The sequence below is a fragment of the Micromys minutus genome, assembly GCF_963924665.1.
Source record: "Micromys minutus genome assembly, chromosome: 6".
In the NCBI taxonomy this organism is placed as follows: domain Eukaryota; kingdom Metazoa; phylum Chordata; class Mammalia; order Rodentia; family Muridae; genus Micromys; species Micromys minutus.
Genome location: NC_137975.1, coordinates 25,503,725 through 25,529,586, shown reverse-complemented (window position 1 = coordinate 25,529,586; position 25,862 = coordinate 25,503,725). Strand labels below are relative to the sequence as shown.

Below are 25,862 nucleotides of genomic sequence, written 5' to 3'. Positions count from 1 at the left end.
CCCTCCCTCTACCATCTCTTTCGTTCTGGGATTACAGGCGTTAGCTGCCTCAGGCCTGGAGGGAGAACTTCAAGGCCTTTGTAAGCAAAATTAAAGCGACCACTTTGCTATTTACCTGAAGGTAACTTGGCGTAAGTGGGAAAGAGAGAATGACGGTAACAAGGTAATGCAATCTAGATGTTGAAGTGGACCAGGATGTAAACTGTTAGTTCTTATGAGCGCGGTAGGAGGACTGGATCTGACACACCAAACTCCCCAGAGAGGATGAGAACGCACACCGGGTCCAACAGCCCGCTACCCTTTAGAAACCTGGCCTCCGCTCCAGCTAAGGGCGCCGGCTGATGACATCACCGGACCCCGGAGGCGATTGGCTCCCCGAGAGAGGCGTCGGCAACCAACGGGACCTAGAGCCCTCGCCTGAGTCCTCGCGATAGCCGCGGTCTCGGTGCGGGATGGCCGCGGAGCCGGGTGGAGGTACCCCGGGGCTCCGGGAGCCGGCTCTCGGGGCCGAGACATGGCCCGGGGCCCCGGCCAGCTAGGCGGGCATCGTCCGGACACCGTCACCATGCCCAAGAGAGGAAAGCGGCTCAAGTTCCGGGCCCACGATGCCTGCTCGGGCCGAGGTGGGCGAGGGGCGGGGCGGGGCGGCGGCGGGGGGCTGGGCAGCCGGGGCCGGCGCTTCGAGAGTCCCCAGGGAGCGGCCGCGGAGACTTTGGCCCGAGGCTGAGGAGGCCTTGGTGCTTTGCTCTGTTTCAGTGACGGTGGCTGACTATGCCAATTCGGATCCGGCGGTGGTGAGGTCTGGACGGGTCAAGAAAGCCGTGGCCAACGCTGTTCAGCAGGAAGGTAGGCTTTCGTGGATCTTTTTAGGTCCAAGCTTTTAAGACTGCATTAGGTGTTGTATTTTCCTGGAATTATGTCCGGGTGTTTTTCCTGCTGCCCTTTGGGCATCTGGCCGTGAACGTGTTTGCTCTTCCCACTGTTTACTTTCTCCTATCTCGGATGGGATGGGTGTGTGTAGCCAGGATCAGCAGGTTCCAGAGCCGAAAATTTTTTTCCTCTTTGAATTAAAATTAACTGTGGGGTGGGCATTCCTTTAATCTCAGCTTTGGGGAAGCAGAGACCCGGTGAATCTCTGTGAGTTCAAGGCTACCTGATTTACATAGCAGTTTTCATTGTGAGATCCTGTCTCAAAGGAACAACCAAACCAAACCAAACCAAAAGCAAAATCTCACACAACTTCCACTAATAAAGTACTCACTAATTTCCACTGTCACTCCTTGATATCAGTCCTTTTTTTAAATTTATGCATATTTTACCACACAGTTGACATCCATCACTTTGGCATATTGTTTTCTTTTTGCCATGTTTGTCTTGCTTTCAAGGTTTTTGCAGTTCTTTTAGATTTATGGTTTATGTCACGTCTCCAGTGCAGGACAGGGTTAAATTGGATCCCAATTTATTCTCTCAGGTCATTGCTCCTCAGAGTCTAGGTGCATGACAGTACACTTAACCTCTCTACTTTTATTGTCCTGCGGGGTTCACAGTGGGTGCATTGTCAACACCCAAACCCAAGACTGAAGTCAGCACTTAGAATCAGCTTCTGTTACATTAGAGATAGATTTTTTTGGTTATTAAAATGCTACAGTTTTGTTTGCACTTTTATTATAAAGGCATTTGTTTCCTTCAAGATTGCCTCTCTCCACAATTGTTTCTGATACTTGGGCCCTTTTGGGTATGTTTGGATGGCACCAAATCCATTTCATTCCTTGTTTTCTCCTAGTAAAATCTCTTTGCGGCTTGGAAGCCTCCCAGGTTCCTGCGGAGGAGGCTCTTTCCGGGGTGGGTGAGCCGTGTGACATCATGGACAGCAGTGATGAGATGGACGCCCAGGAGGAAAGCACTCAGGAAAGATCCGTCTCCAGAAAAAAGAAAAGCAAGCGACACAAAGGTACAGGCAGCTTTCCTCAGGATTGAGCTCTGTCTGTGATGATTGTTTGATGCTGTTGCTCTTCAGTGTAAAGGGGAGATCTAAGAGGTGATTTTGCTATTATACCAGTTATTGTCAGTGATAACCTTTTTTTTTTTTTTTTTTTAAAAGATGTATTTATCTTATGTATGTGAATCCACTGTCACTTCAGACACACCAGAAGAGGGCATCAGAATCCATTACAGATGGTTGTGAGCCACCATGTGGTTGCTGGGACTTGGACTCAGGACCTCTGGAAGAGCAGTCAGTGCTCTTAACTGCTGAGCCGTCTCTTCAGCCTAGTCCAAAACCTTTTTCAGGATCCAAAGATTAATAGCAACATTCCTTATGCTTTATTCTTTCTTAATTCTATTAGGGATGTATACATATATACATATACACATACACATGTGTGTGTACACATTTTCCAGAAAACTGCCGACTTATGTTTTAAATTTTTTTGTTTACTTTTTTTTAGGTACTGAATATGAGTGTTTGTCTACATATGCATGTGTGTGCATCACTTAAGTGCCTGGCAACCTTAGAGATCAGAGAGGGCATTAAATTGGAATTGGAGTTGTGAATTGGATTGTTGGATGGATGGTTGGATGGATGGTTGTGAACTCTGATGTGGCTTCTGGGACTCACACCTAGGACTTTTACAAGGGCAGCTGCTAAACAACTATCTTGGCTTTTCAAGACCTTTTTCTTTTCTTTGTTTCTTTTCTTTTCGACAGTGTTTCTCCATGTAACAACCCTGGCTATCTTGGAACTGCTTTGTAGACCAGTCTGCTTTGTAGTCCTCAAATCCACAGTTATATACCTGCCTTTGCCTCCCAGGTGCTAGAATTAAAGTCAGGGGCCACCAAATGCTGGGCCTCAAGATAGCTTTTTTTTTTCCCCTTATTTTTTGAAATGGGGGTTTTACTTTGTAGGGTAAGCTGTTCTTCAGCTTAGAGAGATCCCCATGCCTCTGTCTCTACTGTGCTAGGACTAAAGGTCTGTGACACCTGCCTGGCAAGACGATTTTAAAGTATATAATTGAGTGGTTTTACTATTTTCCCAGGTGTTCTGCTGTCATCGTGAACTAAGAATAGAAAATTTCCATTACTCCAAAAAGAATTCCCAAGCCATTAGCGTCACTGCTTCTTTCTGATTGACAGCATCCCTGACCTGCCCTAATTTCATTCTCTGCAGATATGCCTGCTCTGACATTCCATACAAATGCAGTGCTAACATACTCTTTCAGGTTTAATATTTTTTTATGTGGCTTAAAAGGATTTAAGGTTCATCCATATGGAATATGTACCAAAAGTTCATTTTTACTGCCTTTTGTTTGGTTACTTTGCATTATATAGCAATTTCAGGGATAAATTTTGTGTGGGTAAATGCTTTCATTTCTAGTAAGCAATTTCTGGATTGTGTGGTAATTGAAGTGGTTATATCATTTGATTTTTCTAAAAATAGCACATGATCATTTTCCCCCCTAAGACATGGTTTCTCTGTGTAGCCTTCAGGGTGTCCTGGAACTGACCATGCTGTCCTTGAACTCAGGGATCCACCTGCCTCTGCTTCCTGAATGCTGAGATTAAAGGAGTATGCCACTATGTCTGTTTTTTTCTTTGTTTCTTCATTTTAAATTAAAATATTGCATTGTGAGACTCCCTTTAGATGGTCAGGATACAGTCACTCACTAGACAAGTGATTCGTGAGATACACACTCTGGAACATCATTTCTCTTTCATTTTCCTGCTTTACTTTATCTCTGTTAGGTACCTCTATTTTACTCTGATTACTTTCTCTTAAAAATAATTTTAAAATGGCTTTATTTATTTATCTATTTATTTTGCATGTGTGTATAGGGGTAGAGTAACAATAATGTGCATACCAGGGTGTACAGGTGGAGATCAGAGGACAGTTTGTGATACTCAGTTATTTCCTTCCAATAAGAGAGTGTCCCAGGGATTAAACTCCGATAGGTTTGGCTGCAGGCACTGTTACCTGCAAAGCCATCTGATTTCCTCATCCTTTAGTTTCTAATGACGCTTTTATAACACTATGCAATAGCTATAAACTCATTGCTCTTTACGTTTCAAGCTTTACTTCTCTAGGAATTATGAACAATTCCTGGATATCATCATCTCTACAAATGTTTTAGTAGGTATCCTCAAATGAGAAATAGTCTTCAAAAAGACTACTGTTAGCCAGCAAGTAATCTCAGGATGTGGAGGAGGATCAGGAGTCCAAGGCCAAGGTTAGCTACATGTTGGAGGCCAACCTGGGTTACATTAGACCCTGTCTAGAAAGCTAAAAACAACGACAAACCTGGAATACTTCAGAGATGTTTCTGTGGTTAAGAGCACTCACTGGCTGATCTTTAGAAAGATTCATATATACCCATTACCCACATGAAGGCTCACAATCATCTCTAACTTTACTTCTAGAGGATCCAGTGCTCTCTTTTGTCCTTGGGAGCCAGCCATGCAAGGGGTGCAAAGATATACATGCCTGCCTTTTTGCAAGTTCTTTAGTGTTGAGCCATCTCCTATTTCTGAGACATACATTTTTTAGCAGTATTTAGCTTTGTAAAAGTTATTAATGAGCCAGATGTGATGGTGCATGACTTGAATCCTAGTACTTGGTAGACAAAGGTAGGCAGTTTAAGGCCAGCATGGTCTACATAGTAAGTTCTGAGATAACCAGGGATACAATGTGAGATCCTGTCTTGGTGATGAATGATTATTTAAGATGAAGGCATCTTTCTGGTGTATGTGTTGTTATTCAAATCACATAGTTTTATATATATATATATGATTATATATGTATATATATGTTAGATATAATATATTAGATATATAGTGAACCTTGAGGATCAAGAGAATAAACAGTAATTAGGTCTGAAGCAGGAAGAGGAGACAGTAAGTATATATTATCAAGTAGGGACTGACTGGCAATATGCCTATAACCCCAGGATTTAGTAGGTAGAGACAGGAAGATAAGATGTTCAAGGTGTACTTTGGTTAAATATCAAGTTGGAGGCAAGCCTGGGCTACCTGAGACTCTGCTTTAAAACAAACAAAAAGAACGTGTAGAGTGTAGATAGTGAGTATATGCTGTACTTTGCCTTTTCTGTTGTTAAGGTTATTTAGTTTATGTTCTTTTTATATACCTTCATTTTTTAAAGAACTAAGAAAGATGTGTTTTGAGATTTATTTTTATTTTATGTTTGTGGGTGTTTTGCCTACGTGTGTGTCTGTGTGTCACATGTGAGTAGTGTCCTGGGGTTTTTTGTTTGTTTGTTTTGTTTTTTGTTTAGCTAGATACAAGGTAGTTACCTAGCCAGAGAGAATCCCAGTTGAGAAAATCCTCCTACCAGATTGTTCTGCGGGCAGGTCTGTGCTGTGTTTTCTTTGTTGATGATTTGTATGGGAGAGCCCAGCCCACTGTGAGTGGTACCACCTTATCAGATGGTCTGGCTGATGAGATGGCTCAGCTGGTAATACTTACCCCCATGCCAATGATGTTCAATCCCAAGACCCACATCAGGGAGGAGATAAGTGATGCCCACAAGCTGTTTCTGGCCTCCATGCACATGCTATGACACCTGTGCCCTAAATAATTAAAATGTAATAATAAAAAAAAGTCGGACTGAGCAAGCCATGAAGATGAAGAGCAAACCAGTAAGCAGCACTTTTTCATGGCTTCTGCTTCCCCTCCTGCCCTGACTTCCTTCTGTGACGAACTCTGGCCTGAGACTTGTAAGAAGAAGCAAACCCTTTTCTCTTCATTGCTCTGCTCATGGTGTTTAACACACAATAGACACCCTAACTCAGACAAACAGTAAATGTTGTTAATTTTTGAGCCATCTCTTCAGCTGCAGTATCTGTTTTCTTATTACAACAACAGGTTTAATAATAGTTTTCTTTATTGAAGAATTATTGTTGATTGTTAAAATATACACAAAGGAACTTTGAAAACTTAATACACATAATATTTTTTTAAAGGTCTTAGATAGGTGGGCTTAATTGGTAAAGCACTTACTACAAAATCTTGAAGGTATGAATTTAGATCCCCAGTAGTCAACTGGGATTCTCTCTTACTAGATAACTCTCTCTACCTTGTGTCAAGCTGAACAAAACAAAATAAAACCTCCAAACCAACCAGGACACTGTTCTTTCAAGGGACCAGTATGATATTAGCACCCACATCAGGCAACTGACAAAAATGCCTGAAACTCCAGCCTCAAGGAACTTGACATCCATTGTGGTCTCCATGGATTCCCTTACACACATGTATTCCCCATACACACACACACACACACACACACACACACACACACACTTTTTAAAATTAAGAACATGAATGGGGAGGAGCTAGAGAGGAGGTCATGTAAAAAGACAAGTTCAGGTGTGTGGGTCTATAATCCTGGCAGTGCTGAGGCAAGGATAGGATCTCTGGAACTCACTGGCTACCCTCTTTAGCTGGCTGGTGAGCTCCAAGTACAGTGAGAGACCTTGTCTCAAATTGTGAGGTAGAAAAATGATTGAAGAACATGTTGGATATTGACCCATGGGCTCTACACACACATGTACCTGTGAAAATATAAGAAGAAAATAGAAGCAGACATGCATGTACACACAACAAAGGCCTAAAGGACATTAATTCTTCACTTGGGCAACGGAAAGACAAAAAAATTTTAGCAGCTGAAATTTCCAGGAAACCGTCAGCTTGAGGGGCTTTCTTGGTCCTGTTAAAAACCCTTTTCTTGTCTGGGCATGGTGGCACACATCTTTAATCCCAGCACTAGGGAGGCAGAGGCAGGTTTTGAGGCCAGCCTGGTCTGCAGAGTGAGTTCTAGGACAGCCAGGACTACACAGAGAAACACTGTTTTTAAAAAAAAACAACCAAACAAAAACCAAGCCAAACAACAAAAGCCCCTTTTCTTAAATGTACAAGCTAGGAGAGAATTGGAATGAATACCTTTAGGTGTAGTAAGTAGAACATACTTTTATTCTCTTTCTTGTTTCAGTAGACCTGGACGGGGCTGGAGGAGAAGAGTATCCTATGGATATCTGGCTGCTGCTGGCTTCCTATATTCGTCCTGAGGACATTGTGAATTTTTCCCTCATTTGTAAGAATGCTTGGACTGTCACTTGCACTGCTGCCTTTTGGACCAGGTTGTACCGAAGGTGCGACCTCTGAGTGTGCCAGTGTTTTCTCTATAGCTGATTTTGTTGGTGTTTGTGATTTGGAGCTCTGCTCTAGATGATGGGCTCTTTCCACTTTTTCTCTCTTCCATGCCTTGGCATAATCCTAGCTTTGGACTTGTTGACGTCTCTCTTAAATCTTATGTTACTGATTCATGCAGGTGATTGTCTTCCTATGGCTGCCACCCTATCACTTCTAGTTTCTTTTTTTATTTTTGCAAATGGTATTACTTCTGGTCCCAAAAAGAACTCAGACTCTTCTTGTAGAGGCATATCTTACTATGTGGTCAGTAAAAGTGCTAGATTTTCATGTGGGGTACAGAGATCTAGTGAACTTTATGAACTGTAGGGATATGGTAGGGATGGATAGAGAATTTGTTGACATGTCTGACAAGGAAACCTAGTGGCTGTTCTTGACAGATTCTTTTTGAGTATCAAGAGCATATATTACATGATATATTCCAATTCAGAGACTTGTAATTCTGTAGAATCTGAAATAGTGCAAATTTAAATTGAAAAACTACAGGGTTACCAAAATGAAGAGGGAAAGTCATGGATACTGTAAGGAGATGGTGATTTTATTTTTGAGAACTGGGCAAGCTGGTATCCACCAGTGGAATAGTGGAGTAGAGCTCACATGGGAATTTGGAACCCAGGGAGACTGGATAAGAAAGAGCAGGCAGACAGGTCACATATTGGTAGGAGTCATGTGTCATGTTTCAGGCACTACACGCTGGATGCTTCTCTACCTTTGCGGCTGCGACCAGAGTCCATGGAGAAGCTGCGCTGTCTCCGGGCATGTGTGATCCGATCTCTGTATCATATGTATGAACCATTTGCTGCTCGAATCTCCAAGAATCCAGCCATTCCAGAAAGTACCCCCAGCACACTGAAGAATTCCAAGGTAAGGGAAGCTTGCTGTTGGGTCTTGGCTAATGGATTCTTGAATGGTGGGCCTGTTCCTGAGTCTTGTTTGTAGCTTTTTGATGGGGAGGGCTGTGGGTCCCAATCCATTAGGGGGCTAATGTAAACTTGTAGGGTTTAGATGTTTCATTTCTCTGACACATCCTGCAGTGCTGGACTGGTTTATGCTATCCTTCCTTAAAGCTTTCTTATGCTTTTAGTGTATTTCTTAAGCCTCTGTGTTAATTTATTTTTATTCACTGTACATTTGACCGCTGTAGATAGAATGGTTTTGATAGTTTGGACTAGGAAAAATATTTGAATGGTAGGTGTATAATACAATTTTCACAAAATGCTTAGTCATGACACAAATAACATAAGGAACTCAACTGATTTTCTGTTTCTAATGTAACCTTGTCATCTGAGATTGTACTTCTTTCTTGACTTTCTTTAAGGATTCTGCTATAGACATCTTTATTTGCTGAGCCCCTGTGCCAGGCTCTGGTAATTTGTCTCAGAGACTGTAAGGTACTCCAATTCATAGATCTTAGGATTCCAAAATCTTCCTATGCTTTAGGCTCCCTTTATCTTAGGATTCTCTGCATAGTTTATATTCATACACTGTATTCAAGTTTCTGGTATTCTGAATAATAAGTAGGTCTATTAGTCCTTGGCCCATTTTCTCCTCCCTGGTGAAATCACTTTTACCAAGCTAGATGAATATAGTCATTATAATTACTTAGGCAAGTTGATGTCTTGGCTCTTATCTTACCTGATACTGTGTAAATTCTTACTTTGAATTTGTAGGTAATTTTCCACTTCTATCTACACACTCTAATTCACTCTGTAGCACTTTCTGTTCTCTTGTGCTTTGTTTGCCTTCATGCTCGTAGACGTACGTTATGTGATCTTCTCTCCTAGTTGAGCTCTAAGGTTATATAGTAGTTCCAGGAACTAAAAGGTACTGTTGTTTGAAAGTTATCAAGATTTCCCCCTTCCAACACATGCAAATGTAGGTCATCAAACTGTTTATAATGCTAGTTGATGGATTTAGGGCAGGAGTAGTGTGTTACATGAGTAGAGTTTCCCCCTGAAGCTGCTTCTGCTTGTAATGTGAGTGGACAGTGTCCCATCTCACATTTACAGTGTCTTCCTCCCTAGAAGCATTTAATACTAGCCGATTAACTACAAGGAGGGTGTAATCATTACACAGTTAACCATGCCAGGTAATGGAGCAGGACAGCATTGACTGGGCAAACTCCTCATGCTTGACACATCTTAGCGGCTCCAGTGCACACTGCAAGGGCTACTGCCTAAAGTCTAAAATACCCATATCTTTATATTCTCATTACTATGTCTTGTAAAAATAGATTAGGAAGCCAACGTAGATTGAAAAAAAGTAAGCACAGGCTACCTGGAAGCCTCTTTTTGTGTTGTTAGAGATCCTCTGCAGAGGAGACGGGTCTTGTAATGGCAGATGCCTGGTGCATGGCCTCACCACTCACAAGCAGATGCCTGTAATCGCATGGCACTCAATAAAGGAGGTTTCCCATTTCCTGGACTCCAGCTTTTCGTATTTGATCCCCTCTCTCTCTTTTCAGTAGCATAGCTTGTGTGGGACACTGGAGCCGTTGTGATGGCAGCAGAAGTGTTTTCCCCTAAAAGCCAAGCCCATTATTTTTGATGGAGCAGCAGGACGTACAGGGCATGTCTGAAGGCAGGACAGCTGGCACGGCGGACGACCCACCCCTTGTCCCCTGGGAGGTACTTCACTTCTTGTGCTTAACCCTAGCTATAGCCTGACCTCATTGAGGGGCTTGCTTTAGACTGAATTCAGCTTAGCGCATTGGTTTCCATAGTAGCTGTCTGTTCCCAGAAGGTCCTGAGTAGCTTGTTCCTGTTACTGGGCAAGCCCTCCTCTCCTGCTTTGTGGCCTTGTCACCATCTTGTCCTGTGGCCACTTGGCTGCCTTTATATTTTAATGTAGAGCAGTAGCTGCTGAATCAGAGAAAATGCCCCACACTGTGGATATGTGTTTCTGTCTTTAAAGATGAGAACATAGGGTCGATCTTAATAAGCTGAGGTTGACTTGTATTGGTCCCTCTTCTCCTTCCCGAGTAGCCCTGACTGTCCTCATGTCGCACCAGTGTCGAGTTGGGGGTCTGTGTGTGCCAGAGGAAATCCTCCGCATCAGGACTGTAGTTGGCTTTAGAGCTCTGAGATGTTTTTGGTAATTTTTTTGTTACTTTATGAATACTTGTCAATGTCACTCCCTTAGTTTACTTTCTCTTTCTTACAGTGCTTACTATTCTGGTGCAGAAAGATTGTTGGGAACAGACAAGAACCAATGTGGGAGTTCAACTTCAAGTTCAAAAAACAGGCATGTGTCCTCCTTTTTGTCTTTATATTTTTATAAATTTTATTTTTAAAGGTTTGTTTATTTAGGTGGTTGGATGGTTCAGAGGATAAAAGAGAATACTGCATTAGTCAGAGGACCAAGTTTTGGACATTTAATAATGCCTTCTTCTGACCTTTTAGGTATCATACTTATGTAAAAATCACCACTCACACCCATACCCACCTTAAAATTAAGAGTTCTTTTTGTTTTGTATGAAGTTTTTATTTTTTTGAGACAGTCTTCTGTGTATCTACATATCCCTGGCTGTCCTGAAACTTGCCACACAGACCAGGCTGGCCTCAACCTAATAGAGATCCTCAAGTCCTTGGATTAAAGACCTACACTTATGTATCTGGTTGTCTATTGAGTGTTTTGTCTGCATCTATGCATGTGCACTATGTATGCCTGGTACTTGTGTTGGCCAGAGGTGTCAAATTCCCTGGAATTGAAGTGTGGATAGTTGTTAGCTTCCATGTAGGTGCTGGGAATCAAACCTGCGTCTTGTGCAAGAGCAGCAAGGGCTTTTAACTGCTGAGCCATCTCCACATCCTTCAGATACCTTATTTAATCAATTTCACCATGTCTTAATCCCTTTGTGCTGCCATAACAAAGTGTCAGAGATTGGGTTATTTATAAAGAACAGAAATTAATTTCCTCATCATTCTGGAGGCTAGGAGATCCAAACAGGTTCTGTGTCTCATGAGACCCTGGTTCCCATTTTCAATGGTATCTTATTGTACCCTATGTATTCTCACGTAGCTGTGGTGGAAGGCTGAGAGGAGCTGAACCCATTTTGAAGCCTTATTGTAATAAGAGCCTTCCTCCCATTCATGAAAGAGTTCTTATCACCTTCACCTTCTAAAGGTTCCTCTCTTATATTACATTAGATTAAACTTTACTTTTGGAGGGAACTGTTCTATATTGGAGAAAAAAAAAATAGCATCTTCAGGTTGTTGTCCAAGGTAAACTAAGATTACCAGACAACAGAGCTATAAAAAGTGTGTGTATGTGTGTGTGTGTGTGTGTGTGTGTGTGTGTGTGTGTGTGTGATGAGGATATGTATTTGGTTGCTCAGATCCATGTAAAAACTGATGTGTTGGTACACTTCTGTAATGCCAGTGCTAGCAAGTGGAAATGGGCAGAATCCTGGAGCTCACTGGCCACCCAGTTAAAACAGTTGGATAGCTCCAGGTTCAGGAAGAAACTGACTGTTGAAAAATAAAGTGGAGAAAGAGAGAGGAAGATACTTGGCATTGACCTCCAGCTTCCACATGGATGTGCACACACCACACCTCCACCCCACACACATTTCATGGGCAGCTGAGAAAAATTCAATATTTGTGGTATGTTAGTCAGTGTCTGTTGCTGTGAAGAGACAAAATGACATTAGCAATTTTTAAAAAATACTTATTTACGTTATGTATATGAGTACACTGTACCTGTTTTCAGACACATCAGAAGAGGGTATTGGATCTCATTACAGATGGTGGTGAGCCACCATGTGGTTGTTGGGAATTGAACTCAGGACCTCTGGGAGAGCACAGTGCTCTTAACCACTGAACCATCTCTCCAGCCCAACATCAGCAATTTTTATAGAAGAAATTATTTAATTGGATCTTGCTTATAGTTTCAGAGATTTACCCATTAGCATCATGGTGGGAAGCATGGTGACATGCAGGCTGACACACTGTTGGAGAAGTAGCTGAGAGTCCTGCATCATATTTTCCTGTTTATTTTAAAACATGGTTCTGGTGAAGAAATTTGGCTTTCATGTCTTCGTAAGAAATTCTCAGTCTGTGATATCAACTAGATACCTTTCTCCACTGAGGATGAGCCCTAGCACTGGAGAAAAGGGACAGAAGACTGGAATTCCCGTAGGAAATTGCTGAGAATCCTTTAGTCTTGAGACTCACGCATCATGTCTTACAGCTTTTGGAATTTGGGAGTTACTTCTGCATCAGCCCTCTTCTGCAGCAAATACTCTGAAGTCTGCTACGTGGACATTGGAGAATGGCTGATAGAGCCATTTCTTGTCAGATAGTGGAAATTCTGTCTAACAAGAAATAAACCTACTGTTCTATTTGCTAATCCAAACACTCTGATATTTTAACTGGTAGAGTCTTTGATTTCTGCATGGAAACCAGTGTGTATACAAAGAGGAGATGACAGAAAATTTTATCTCATTCATTTAGTTTATCTGTTGGATTTTCTTCACAGCATCTTAAAGAGCATACATACTTTCTCTAGGCCACTAGATTAATGCTTAGCTCTGCTTAGTCCCCTAGATTAAAGAGCAAGTGTGTGGAACGGTTGCAACCTCCCATTCAATATCAAGATGTTCATACCAACCCTGACCAGGACTGTTGCCTGCTCCAGGTCACCACCCTCAACTTCATCTTTATTCCTATTGTCATGGGAATGATATTTACCTTGGTAAGTGAGGAGTCAGCTCGTTTGTAGAGTCTCACTGTATCTATGGTTTAAACAAGGATTTGCAGATTTTACCACTGGGAAGAAATCTCTGAAGAATAATAAAGGTTAAGATTAAAACCAGAATAACACATGTGTATCCCTTCTCCCCATCAAGTGACTAACTGCACATACACCAAAACCAAAATGGAACCCACAAAATAGTGATAATAATAAAATAATAAAAACCCTAAACATCTCTCCAGGTAAGATAAAAACAAAACAGAGAAGTCTGAAGTTAGATTTGCATATTAGAAAGACAGATAATGGAGAGAAGCTAATTATATCTGAGAATATTTTGTCTGTTTCCTCTAAGAAAAGGAAGGCTTTTGTATCTTCCTGTATGTACTGAAGGGGACATTGATAAACATACACATGAGCACTCTCAGGACCTTGGGCATTCATATGCTGCCATAATGGAATATTAAAGTAGATAACTAGCTCTGTCCTTGGCAAATAAGTAGGTGAGTGCATCGGACATGTGTCTTATAGCTTATTCTTTCTATGGTTGAAAATACTTAGTTGGATAGGCCGCTAGAAAGTTTGGTATTTGTCATTTGTCTTCTCAGTGTTTTAGGCTCATGTTTAGAGATGTTTGGAATTCTTCTCTATGATGAAAAAGCTTAATTTTTAATGACAGATAATGTGTATATCATGAAGAATTTAAATAACTCATACATTTATTCACAAAGTAGAGGTAACATAGACTGCCACTGTCCTGTAGCTATAGTTAACTTTCTGGGGACTGTTTCTAAAACATGTCTGTTAATAGGTTCAAATATATATCTTCTTGTAGATAATTTCCTATAGTTAAAATGTGTCATGATTCTATTTTTATCATGAGGTTAGCTGCTTTAATGACCTCACTGTGACTCATATTCCATATATGCCATACTAATTCTGTAGAAACATCCATATAAATACTTGGAGGTTTTTTATACAAAAATGGGACCAGGCTCTTGCCTCACTTGTTCATCAGTATGTTATCAGAATCCATCTTTATCCTATACATGTAACAATTAGATAGTTTTTGTTATAGTGTGTGTACATATATCCTAAATTATTTATCTGTATGACCCTTTAATATCTTAGATACACAAAGCAGAGAAAATCTTAACAAATATCACCCTGGACTTTTATATATGTGTTTTATATATGTGCCTTTATAAATGTGTTGGTGCTATAACTTAAGAGACAAATCTTGAGACTGAACAAAGGTATATTATGTGTAGCTTATTTGGAAAGCCCAAAGAAACCAAGGTTCAATTAAATACTAAATATTTAGATTTAAATGTTCAATGTGCCTTTCTTTCCTAGTTTACTATTAATGTGAGTACAGACATGCGGCATCATCGAGTGAGACTGGTGTTCCAAGATTCTCCCGTCCGTGGTGGTCAGAATCTGCGCAGTGAGCAGGGTGTGCAAGTCGTCCTGGACCCGGTGCACAGTGTTCGGCTCTTTGACTGGTGGCATCCGCAGTATCCGTTCTCCCTGAGAGCATAATTCCTGCTTCCTGTCCCTCGGGATAGCTTCCAGTCTAGTCCATTAGTAATCAGATTCTATTTGGAAGGGGCAGCAGGATTGTGTAACTGATTAGTGATGCACAGGCTGTTTGGGTTCCTGGGGCTCCTATTACAGGAGGTGGAAAGGTTGAATCAAACCAGCTATGATTTATAAACATTTTAATGTAAAATTTGCATATTTGAAAGGAGAAACCTGGCCTCATTTTCTGTGTTAAACCTCAATTGGTGCTGTTGAGTTTGTTCTTCAATATTTTATCTTGGCAAATGGATGATCTTGTGTTAGGGGAAAGTTAAACTCTTACTCCTGAAGGAAGGACATTTTCCCTTATGGTTTAAAGGAACCCAGAGGTTTAAAATGGTTGCTCCAATGTTGCTGCTCCTCAAATTCAAGTGAATATTTTTTTTCCCCTTTACCCTTCTCCAGAAATAAAGCAGGTGACAGGGTTGTCAGAATCTTATAAGATTGACTTGTGCATCTTTTTAAAAATACGCTTTTTGGATATTTATTACATGAATATTGATTGCTTTGATGATTTTGTATTTTGGGTTTTTGTTTTATTGCATGAGACTTGATAGTGATGATAATAATTATGTGTCCCTGGTACTGTTCTAAGAACTTTCTAGATTGTCTCTAATCCTTGTGTCTTGCAAGGTAGTTGAAACCCTTCCGATTTTATGGTTGAGAAACTGAATCATTGGCTTACCCAGTGCCAGAACTACTGGTCTGTGCAGAGCCAGGATTCTCATCCATGTCTTTTTTGCTACACCACAACTTGAAAGGCCAGTCTCATTTTTCTTGTGGTACATAGTGGTAAAAAGGAGTAAGCAAAGTGTGATTAAAAATTAAAACCATGAGCTTTATGACTCTTTCGGACAGACATGCATTAACTGAAAGGTAGAACAGAGTTTAGGAAGAACTTGTTAAATTGTTAGGTTTTATTATGCTAAAATTCATTTTCAAAAAATACATTGCATGTTGAAAGCAGCCTTTAACTAGAAGCAATTAGTGGCTTTTCTCTGCCCTGTCCAGTCCTTTGATACCTTTGTTTTTCCTTTTTAAATCCTGTGTACATTTAGGATCCTGGTCTTCGGTTCTTACAGAAATGTTGATACCCTCCTTGGTCAAAGTTCTTACTGTCACAGGCATGCTCTGAGAAAAGCATGTGGGTGGGTTTTTGTTTGTTTTGCTAAGAACAAAGTCTACTGCTTCCTTTCCCACCTGGCTGTGGCAGGCCATGCACATTACGACAGTCCTCTCATACTCAAGGTCCTGAGTTCATCCTCCAGTGCTGCAGTCCAGCCTCCCTGCCCCACAAGACTAGTCCTTTTGAGACAGGGTCTTGCTATGTAGCCCAGGCTGGCCTTGAACTTAATCCTCTTACTTTAGCTGCCTGGAGTGTTGGGATTATAGGTGTGAGTCACCAGACAGGACAAAAACAAAATATTCTTTAAACATAAAAATATTTGGGGGGGGGTGGATACTATTGTGAGCTAAATTGCTAAATTAGTATGTTAGTTTTTTTTATCACTTTTCCCACCCCGTGCTATTTAGAGAACACTCTTAAGCATCTGTTTAATACTGCTGCTGACAGCTAGCCTTATCCCACACTGAGGGGAGTACTGTCACTGGTTGAACAGAAAGTCAATAAACATTAACCACCAGAATTTGGGTACTTAGTTAACAAACAAAACCTAAGGACAATAACCCTTCACAGAGCTCTGCAATCAAAAGTTGCCTCTGAAGCAGAAGAAAAGAAGCACAGAGTCTGGACTTCCCCGAACAAAAGATGCCATGGAGCAGGGGATCCTTGTGGATTGTGTGCCTCCCATTTAGGTTTACCTTAAGTGGGTGAAATAAATGTGGCTTAATTGTTTTCTGGCTCAACTTCTGAGTTTTTGTGCCAAACTCCATGGTATGTTGACAGATACTATATTCTCCCTTTGAAGTTAACTGCCTCTGCTGTGTTCTTAACACATTGCCAACACTTGGTAAAGTGGTTCTTCATGGTTCCCATGGCTTCAGTCTTCCTCAGCGCTGGCTGTTGCCTTTTCTGGCATTACTCATTTTGTTGATGAAAGGGTATGGAGGGTGTCAAGGATGGCCTTTCTGTAAACAGCAGACCACCTAGAGAATGACTGAAACTTGGTGGGCTCTCGGTTTAAAAACTGACTAATGTTGTTCACTTCTTGATGTATATGTTCTTGTTCAGAGTGTCAGACAAATAATACAGATTTACCTTCTCTGAACCCCCATCAGAAATAATTTCCTTGCCTTTCTCTAAAGATGAAATTTGAATATATTGGGAGTGAATGAAAGGCTGTGTTAATGGACCTCAGCCTTGGAAAGCCTGAAAAAGGAGGGGGGGGGAAGCTCTTCACACTCATAACAGTGCTTATGGGGTATCTGTGAAGGATTTGAGTAGGCACTGAAATGAAATTTCACAAACCAGATGGAAAAGATACATTAATAGCCACGGGGGCAGGGAAAGGGAGCAATTCAGCAAAATCGGTTTAGCTAAAATTTGTCAGAATGTTGGCATTTGAACATGTTTTCATAGGATGTATGTATCAGACAAACACTTCATTTTGTAGTAACAGCGTTAGGACAGTCACATGCCTAAAAGCAAGTCACAATTCACTGAGGCACATACTACAAGAGTGTCTGGGTTTCCAGTCTCTCCACTTAAAAATATGTGGGAGGGAACAGTTGTGAAAGGCGACTGACGACTGGCCATTTAGGGAACAGGCTACATTTGGAAAGGTGAGTTCAAGAGGGTAGAAGCGGGTAGGATGTGCTCTGCATTCCAAGTCCTGGGGCCAGAACATCTACCAGATCTAAAAAAAAAAAACTTGCCCTGCCCTGTCAGGCTCAACCAAGATGGCGCACAGCATCAAAGCAGCGCCCTCATCACGTGTGAACCAGGGCTGGGAAGCGCCCGGGCGTGGGGGGCGTGGCCTCGGGGGAGAGATGCCCAGGCCCCGCCCTTGGGGGGGTGGGGCCGGGGTATCCGCGGAGGAAGGGGGTGGGTCCTTGAGGCCACAGTACTGGGCGGTGGAGGCTGCAGCTACCTTTGCGGGCTTGCCTCTAGGACGCCTCGCACTGCCGAGGTCGGGGGCGGCGCCCTGCTGCCGCTGGGCCTTCGGCGATTCCACCCAGGTGAGCACCCACAGCCCACTACGCGGGGAAAGATACCCCTTTCCCCAATTCCAGCTCCCCCGAACAGTTTGAAGAGTCTCTTAGTGCGCCTTGAGAAACAGTCTCTTGTGGTCTGGATGTATCTCTGTGGGGCGCGGGTTTCGTTGCCCCTCGCGTTTGCTGTGCTCTGTGCCCTTGGGGATGTGGATGGGGGTCGATGCCCGTTTTGCAGGGAGGGCGTGGAGTTCGCCCTCAGCTCCCTCTGCTCTCTGGGAGGGGGCAGCCGGGTGGACTGCGCCCCCACATCCTCTCCAGGAGAGTCAGAGCAAAAGCGCCTCTGGGTTTGGGGGCCAAGTGTGCTCCTTTGGGCGAGCGCTTGTAAGAGGCTGAAGTCTTCGTTCTTCCCGGGGGGCTTCATCCTTGTCGCGTGCCTCTTTACGCCCTTGGTTACTATCGCCAGCTCTGCATTCCTTCAACTGTCAGGCTGTAGCATAGATGCCCCCATCTCCGCAGTGCTGGGGCAGTGGGGTGGAAGGAATGATCAGCCGAAGGCCTGGTTGGGGGTGGGGATGAGGGTGGGCGCAACAGGAAAAGATGTTCGTAATAGAGATTACTGAACTGGGGTGGGAATGAGGAGGTGATTAGTGAACACAGTAGGGGTATTTCCCAGCACGGGTGCTGAAGGTTTTATGGTGGGTAGGAAGGGAAGTCGGCCTGGAGGACTTGGAAATGTGTTGTAGGTGGTTTCTTTGAGAAGGAGGAGGGATCTAGCACTAAGTGCCACTAGGTGCTGATGTCACCTTTGAGGAGAGATGTGTTGGAGAGGAGGAGAGTTGAGGCAGCTCCTCAGTACTTGTTCATGGAAAGCAAGTGGTTAAGGGGGCTGTCCTTAGCCTGGTGAGTCCCTCCTGGTGTGAGCTATAGAAGGCTGCTCCCAGAGCCAGGTTTCAGGGACTCCCTGCAGTCCTTTCCAGAGTTGTTGGAATTGGCTCTTAGTACTTTATTCAATATTGAGTAAACATTTATTGGGCACCTACTACATGCCAGACACCATGCTGATAGATACTTGCTCATCTAAAAGCAGGTAAGGGCCATGGAGCAGCTGAATTGTACCCGAAATAGGCACACATCCTCCTATATACAATTTAGTGGAATGGCAGAAACAAAACAAAGCAAAACAATAAAAGCAAAATCAAAATAAAAAACAACAAAAACAAAAAAACAAAAAAACAAAAAAAAAAAAAAAACAAAAAAAAAAAAAACGAATTTTAACCCACAGAATCCTGGCTGCTGTTCACCGGCCAGATAGTCTGGTAAAAATGACAGCTTCAGTGATTGATGTTGGCTATTTTCTTAGATTTTGTGCTTTAAGCTTTTTAAGACTTTTCAAGATAAAGGGTGTCTCAAAGCAATGAGACAAGGGATAGCACAATGGTTTGGGGGGTTGTGGGGGGCCTTAGACACTGTGAGTAAAGACTCCATCTCCAGAAATGAGTGGCTATAGAGGCTGGCGTGAGGGGAGTTCTCATCGGATGTTTTGGGCCTGTGCTGTTGAGCATGCATATGATGTCAGTGCGTGGGCTCTGCCCCAGCAGCTGGCCTGTGAGGAAAGGGTTGGAGGGACAGAGTAGGGCAGGCAGTCGGGCTTGTGGGTACCCTCTGAGAAATGACTGAAATCTTAGGACTGGGAAGAGTTAGGAGGGCTTGCTGTGGGTTCTTCCTGAGCCTCTGAGGATAGTAGGGCTGGAGCTGGGGAGAAGATGATTAGTTGGGTTGGGATGGTGATGAGGAAGGGGTGAAGGCTCAGGAAGGCCGGGGAGCTGGATGCCATAGGGGTTTTAAGGTACAGGGAAGTCAACTGAGGCCTTGTTACGCCTGAAATACTCTCTGGGCCTTCAAGAGCTGTATTGTGTTAAGTTGGTAGAGGATTTGCTCTATGAACATGGTTATACTGACTGAGCAGTATAGAGAGGTTTTGTGTGTGTGTGTGTGTGTGTGTGTGTGTGTGTGTACATGCATGGTGTGCATGTGTGTGCTTGTGTAAATGTGTATGCTGGGACTGAGAAAGACTGAGAGAGTAAAACGTGCCCCAGAGTCTGGGTCACACTTAAGGAATTGGAAGAACTGGAGGGAGGGAGGGGGGTCAGAGGGAGAAACAAATGTGTATTACAACCACACAAGTCACCATCTGTCCCCCCTTTGGCCTGCTAGCTCACTGACCTATAATTAGCTCTGGAGGGCATACGGTGCTGGCTCACAGGAGCGTGGCACTTTGGGTGTCCAGCAGAGTCAAGAACACCCAGAGAGGCGGTGGTCCCATGCTGAGGACCATATCCCAGGACCATGAACCCTCTGAATTCTCCTGAGAAGGGTTCTGTACTGTTGAAGTGGGAAGGGGCTTAGGGACCTGAGAACTTTAATAAGGTAGAGTTAGCTGTTGGGGCAAACAGTGGAGGGACAAGGGGCTCTGAGACAGGGTTATATGAGTCTTGAGGGCAGCAGACCCTAAGGATTCACTTTTGTCCACCCCTGGGTGGCTGCAGCCTGGCTTAGTATTCCAGTTGCAAGCAGGCTGAGGCTGTCACATGGGGTCTTCCTTCCCGTGTCTTCTAGCTGTCCCAGAAGACAGTTCTTGCACGGGGCAGCTGTGTGTCCCAGAGAGAGCTGGGGACTGAGAGGCCTTGGCTCAGGGTCACTTTTTCTGAGAGTTTCAGTTGCTCATACTCCAGACCAGTCTTAGCATTGTCCCCAGGGTAGAGCAGAGGCTGGTCAAACGCTGCTCTGTATCATCCTGAAACAAGTCCAGGGATGCCTGCCTGTATCTTCCCAAGAAGCCCGTTATGTGTCTTACATGTTTTCTGTACCTGTATCAGGACTCTTTAAGTGAGTATCGAATTGAAGTGGTCAGTCTTCTGGTCCCCTGGGTTATATGAAGCAGGTTTTCCTCACAATTAAGATGTTTAACTTGCAGCAGAGATGTGCCTGGGGGCTCAGGATCATATTGTTACATTCCATTGGGGGAATTGGCAGTAGATAACATGAAAATCTCTTAACCTGTCATAAAGCAGATTTAGGTTTTTAGGTTTAGGTTTTTGACCTTGAATGTGTAGATTTGTATGTCTATAGAATGTATAGATTTAGTATATCTTATGTATTTTTTTTATTAATTATAGAAATACATGGGCTGGTGAGATGGCTCAGTGGTTAAGGACACTGACTGCTCTTCCAGAGGTCCTGTGTTTAAATCCCAGCAACCACATGGTGGCTCACAACCATCTGTAATGGGATCTGATGCCCTCTTCTGGTGTGTCTGAAGACAGCAACAGTGTACTCATATATGTAAAGTAAATAAATATTTATAGAAAAAAGAAATGGGTAACATGGTATTACATGGCAATTTAAAAAGCACTCATCATATTTAAAAGCTTAAAAAGATTTTAATTTAATGTCTATGAGTGCTTTGTTTGTGTAACTGTGCACCATGTGTGTTCCTGGTGCCTGTGGAAGTCAGAAGAGGGCATTGGGTCCCCTGGAACTTTGGAGTTATAGATAGTTCTTAGCTGCTGTGTAAATGCTAGGACTTTAACCTGGGTCCTCTGGAAGAGCAGCCAAAGTTCTTAGCCACTGAGTCATCTACCCTGCCCCTGAAATACATACTTACATATGCACACACACACACACTGGTGTATGTGTGTTCATTAGGGTCTCTTGAAGCACAGGCTACTGTCAAACTTGCTGTGTATTTGAGGATGGCCTTAAATTTGTGGTCCTTTTGTCCCCATACTCACGCTAGAATTATAGATATGTAGTTCTGTGCGTATCTACTGTGCTCCATGGTAACCACTGTTTTCAGATAATTGTCTTTTTCAAAGGGAAGTAGGTTTCCATTCACTTGAAGCAGCTACGGGTTTGTGTGTGTGAGTGTGTGTGTTTGTGTGTGTGAGTGTGTGTATGTGTGAGTGTGTTTGTGTGTGTGTATGTGAGACTATGTGTGTGTGTGTTTGTGTGTTGGGTGGAAGATGATTTGTACAATTGACCTTGGTGGTTGGTGGCTTCAGAAGAATGCTTTTCCATGTTGACTCAGAAGAGTCATGCTGAGAGTAGACAGCTGGGAAGCCTGGCTGTCTGAGGTTGGCTAGAACTGACCCATGCTGATTGACATTCTGAGAGATCACATGGGGTAAACCCAGCCTTCTCTCATGGACATAGAGGCCCGGGTTTGGAGACCCTGCAGCACATCCCTCATAGGCTGAGGTATTCAAAGGGAGGGTTGGGCCCATTCCTGCAACCTGAGCTCACATAAGACCAGTGTGGCAGGCCTAAAACCTTTGCCCCAAAGGGACAGAGCACTGAACCAAGAGGAAGGTTTATTCTTTCATCCCCACTGCTCTCTCCATTCCTTGCAGATATCCTCACATGGGTTGACTTAGACTCTTTCATGACAGGGCTGAAGAAATAGATCATTGGTTAAGAGCATTGGTTGTTCTTCCAGAGGTTCTGAGTTCAAGTTTCAGCCCCCACCTGGTGGTAAAGGGATCTGGTGCCCTCTTCTGGCATGCAGGTGTACATGCAGCAGAGCACTTAAGCAAAAACAAACCCTGGGGGGTGCGGGAATGCTCTTTTATGATCACACACATGTGCACAAGCTTTCATGGCCCCACTGTTGTTTTTAGGAGCCTACATGTGTACAAGAGTTCTTATCTCCTAGATGCACATGCCTGCTGTTACCAATTACACTGTGCACACACTCACACACCATCTCATGTAGTCATGAGCTCTGATGTAGAACTGTAACCACACGCATTTATGACTCACTGTGTATGTTTATGGAATGTTTCCACACTCACTGGCCCTGATTGCCACGACATACTCTTATCACATTTTCATTCCCTTCCTAACTCTTACATGGCTACACACACACACACACACACACACACACAAACACACACACCAAGCATTCCCATGACCACATGTTCACATATTTGACTATGTAAAGACACATGACCTCCTCATCCTCTGTTTCATAAACACACATGCACATTTTGTTTTGAACACACACACACACACACACACACACACACCTTTTACTGTGCTTGCATTTCTCAGTGGTTCTATACTCTGATGCTTCAGACAGCTGTCAGCACTCTGACCAGGATGTTTGCTGCAATGTGATAGCCCCTTAATCTTAACCCTGACTCACTAATGCAATGACCTCTGAGCATTTTTCCCCCCCCGAGTCAGAGAACCCTGTTGAACATTTGTTCCACCCAGATCCCTGGCTTTGAAAGATTTTTGTTTTCCAAATATACCATATGAGTTGCTTTGCTTCTTTGGAAAACTATTTGGGGACACTTGTTTCAGTTGATGGCCCTGGTTAGTATAGGATGCCTGGGATGGTTGTGCTCAGGAATGAGAGATGGAGAAGCCAAGGGCTGAACTCAATATCTGTGAGATGTATGGAATGTGGACCCCAGTGTCGGCTGTGGCTGTCCCAGGTCCACCGTTCTATTGCACTGATGATCTGGCTCTCTGGCTGAAACTTTTCATGTCAGCAAAACAGGAGAAATCTATTTAGTATCTTAGTAGATGGTACTTAACCCAGGAATTGTCAAACCACATTTTTTGGCATTCCTTAAATACAAACGAAACCTTAACCAAGTGTCCTATGAAACAGATTTATAATCAGTGAGACTGAAGTAAAAAAAGGGGGTTTGTGGGCTGCTGAGATGGTTCAGCGGTCAGAGGTGCCATCCCTGAAGACTTGACAGCCTGAGATTAACCCTCAGGTCCCACAGAGGAAGGAGAGTACTGACTTCTGAGAGTTACCTCCACAAATACTATGGCATAAACTCACCTGGACACACATACGCACCAGCTAGAATTTTAAAAGATAAATAAAGAAGTGAGTTTAGAGCCCTTTGAGTTGGTCCCACCTTGGCTGTCCTTGAAAGTATACCCTATAATTGCAGCACCCAGGAGGCAGAGGCAGGGGGATCTCTTGAGTTCAAGGCTAGCCTGGTCTACAGAGTGAGTTCCAGAACAGATAGGGCTACACAGAGAAACCCTGCCTTGTAAAACTAAAAACTAGAGAGAGAGAGAGAGAGAGAGAGAGAGAGAGACAGACAGACAGACAGACAGACAGACAAACAGAGAACTGTGCCAGAAAGTCCAATTTACAGCTTTTCAGGTTAGAGAGGGAGTTGTGATCACTGGAATTGGGTGTCACAGAGGAGGATCTAAACCAACAGGTGTGTCAAGGGTAGCGCTGGTTTCTACCAGTGTCCTGGTGTGACTGTCCACAGTACTTCCTTCCATTGTCAAGAAGGACTTAGTGTGGACTGTCCACTGTTTGCTCACAGAGGTGAAGAGGAGGAGAGACCCATTGCTGTCTTCTTATGGAGTAAATGGAAAGCCGGGCTTCAGTGACTCTGGCCCAGGGGAGCTTGTTGGATAAACCAGTGCCTCTTCTTGTGCCCAGGTATTAGGGGAGCTGAGTGCTAAGGCTGGAAGCTGGTGCCAGTTTGTACTTGGAACATATTTGATGCCCTTTCAGAACTCCTTTTTGCCTGTTGTCTCCCATTAGCCCCTTGACAACCTGTGAGCTTCCTGGAGTGTTGTGTGTTATATTCTTCCTTTGTTAGATTTAGAAATCTGATCTCACTGATGGTCCTATAGAAGGTGCAGAGAGAACCGGGCCCGCTGAAGGTTTATGGCAGGCTGCTAGCTCTAGTAAATCTCATCCAAGACTTTATGCTCTGTGAATGGCTTCTGGAAGTCAGGTAGATTTTGATTTTCTTTTTTCGTTTTTCTTTTAAAGATTTATTTTATGTATGTGAGTACACTGTAGCTATCCTCAGACACACCAGAAGAGGGCATCAGATCCCATTACAGATGGTTGTGAGCCACCGTGTCGTTGCTGGGAATTGAACTCAGGACCTCTGGAAGAGCAGTCAGTGCTCTTAAACACCGAGCCATCTCTCCAGCCCCAGATTTTGTTTTGCTGACAGTATTTTGGGCTGGCCCAGCCTTCAGGGCTTTAGGAGCTGTCGGTGCTGAGTTGACACAGAGTTTGTATTGCTAGGAAGTGGTGTCTGTACTTCATGTGTGGTGACTTGTAATTGGGCTGCTAGCTGTCACTCCCATCTCAAGAGAGAATAAGCAACTTCCCAAGGTCACGTGACCAGCCTGCTTCAGAGTCTGCCTTTAGAGAGAGGAGTGGCCCCCAGGCTGCCGGTGAGGGGCTGTGGCTTTCAGAGGGTGAGTTAAATGACTCTAACCCTGGGCCAGGGTTTCTTGAAGTCTTATTAGGTATGAACGTCTAGAATCATGCATGTGCTCAGTTTCTTTCACAGGAAGATCTGGTGTTAGAGCTTCCAAAGCTGCCCGAGTTCTTATACAGATGACGTAAGGGAAGGCCAGTGACGGGGAGAGATAGGTATAGGTCTGTAGAGGGCACGCCCCACCATTGCCAGGGGGTCAGATGAGGCTCTGTGGGATGTTAGAAGAGGCAGGCCAGACAAAGTCTTGGAGGTGATAGACTGGACACCATCCTCCATCCAGGGGCAGGAGAAGCTTCTGGTCAAGCAAGATGGTGAGCAGTCTGAGGGCTGAGCAGATGGTTGTCAGTGCCACTGGGGACTAAGGGACTAATGAGTCAGAGCAAAGTGTGGGTTGGAATGCAGGTGAGCTGGAGGAGTGGAACCAGCCGGGGCAGGAGCAAGTGGTTTGGGTACTTAGGGGGGGGCAGCTGTGGAGACAAGTGAACACCTTTGTGAGTGTGAGGCACACGCCTCCCCAGGCTTGAGATTAGTGGAGGAAGGGTCCAAGTTCATCTCCCTAGGCCACTGTGGGTGTGAGACAAGGCAGTCTCAGGGAAGACAAGATGCCTGAAACACACCCCTCTTGGTGTTAGGTACACCACAAATCCTGATCTTTTCCTTTTACTGTGTCTCTGTGGGGACTGGCTTATGCTACCCCGAGTCCTGGTTCTCATATCTGAGACATGGCAAGAGGGGTTGTGAGGATTAAAGGAGCGCCACCCTGGCACGTGAGAAATGCTTATACATCATGGCGGCGACCATCATCTTTAACTTTCTGGGTCACCACCTCCATCCCTTAGTCTAGAGCAGGTAAGAGCCTCTTCCTCTCCTGCTAGCTCTAAAGAGGCTCCTGCCCCAATGCTCCACCTTTGTCTAGCTCATGGCATGAGCCCAGTACCCAGCAGCTTTTCTGGGTCCCTGTATCCTTTGCTGAGGTG

General features: G+C 43.7%; 1 protein-coding gene across 2 annotated transcripts; it reads left to right on the top strand.

Moving 5' to 3' along the window:
* Positions 1-451: 451 nt before the first annotated feature.
* Positions 452-16,328, top strand: TMEM183A (transmembrane protein 183A). 2 transcript variants are annotated; one of them, XM_080918361.1, is made up of 8 exons: positions 452-623; positions 757-846; positions 1,784-1,951; positions 6,999-7,158; positions 7,900-8,080; positions 10,379-10,459; positions 12,755-12,910; positions 14,264-16,328. In XM_080918361.1, the coding sequence occupies exons 1-8, from the start codon at positions 515-517 to the stop codon at positions 14,447-14,449; spliced, it is 1,131 nt and encodes a 376-aa protein (XP_080774487.1). In that variant the 5' UTR covers positions 452-514; the 3' UTR covers positions 14,450-16,328. The 2 variants fall into 2 exon arrangements, with proteins under 2 accessions (XP_080774487.1, XP_080774486.1); XM_080918360.1 differs by having other exon boundaries at positions 453-623; positions 7,002-7,158.
* The last annotated feature ends 9,534 nt before the right edge of the window (positions 16,329-25,862 follow it).

Bases quoted from the DNA above. Each gene is read 5' to 3' on its own strand.
- TMEM183A (XM_080918361.1), top strand. From the start codon at position 515: ATGGCCCGGGGCCCCGGCCAGCTAGGCGGGCATCGTCCGGACACCGTC. The intron at 1,952-6,998 runs GTACAGGCAGCT...TTCTTGTTTCAG, and splicing joins GAAAAGCAAGCGACACAAAG to TAGACCTGGACGGGGCTGGA. The intron at 7,159-7,899 runs GTGCGACCTCTG...GTCATGTTTCAG, and splicing joins TGGACCAGGTTGTACCGAAG to GCACTACACGCTGGATGCTT.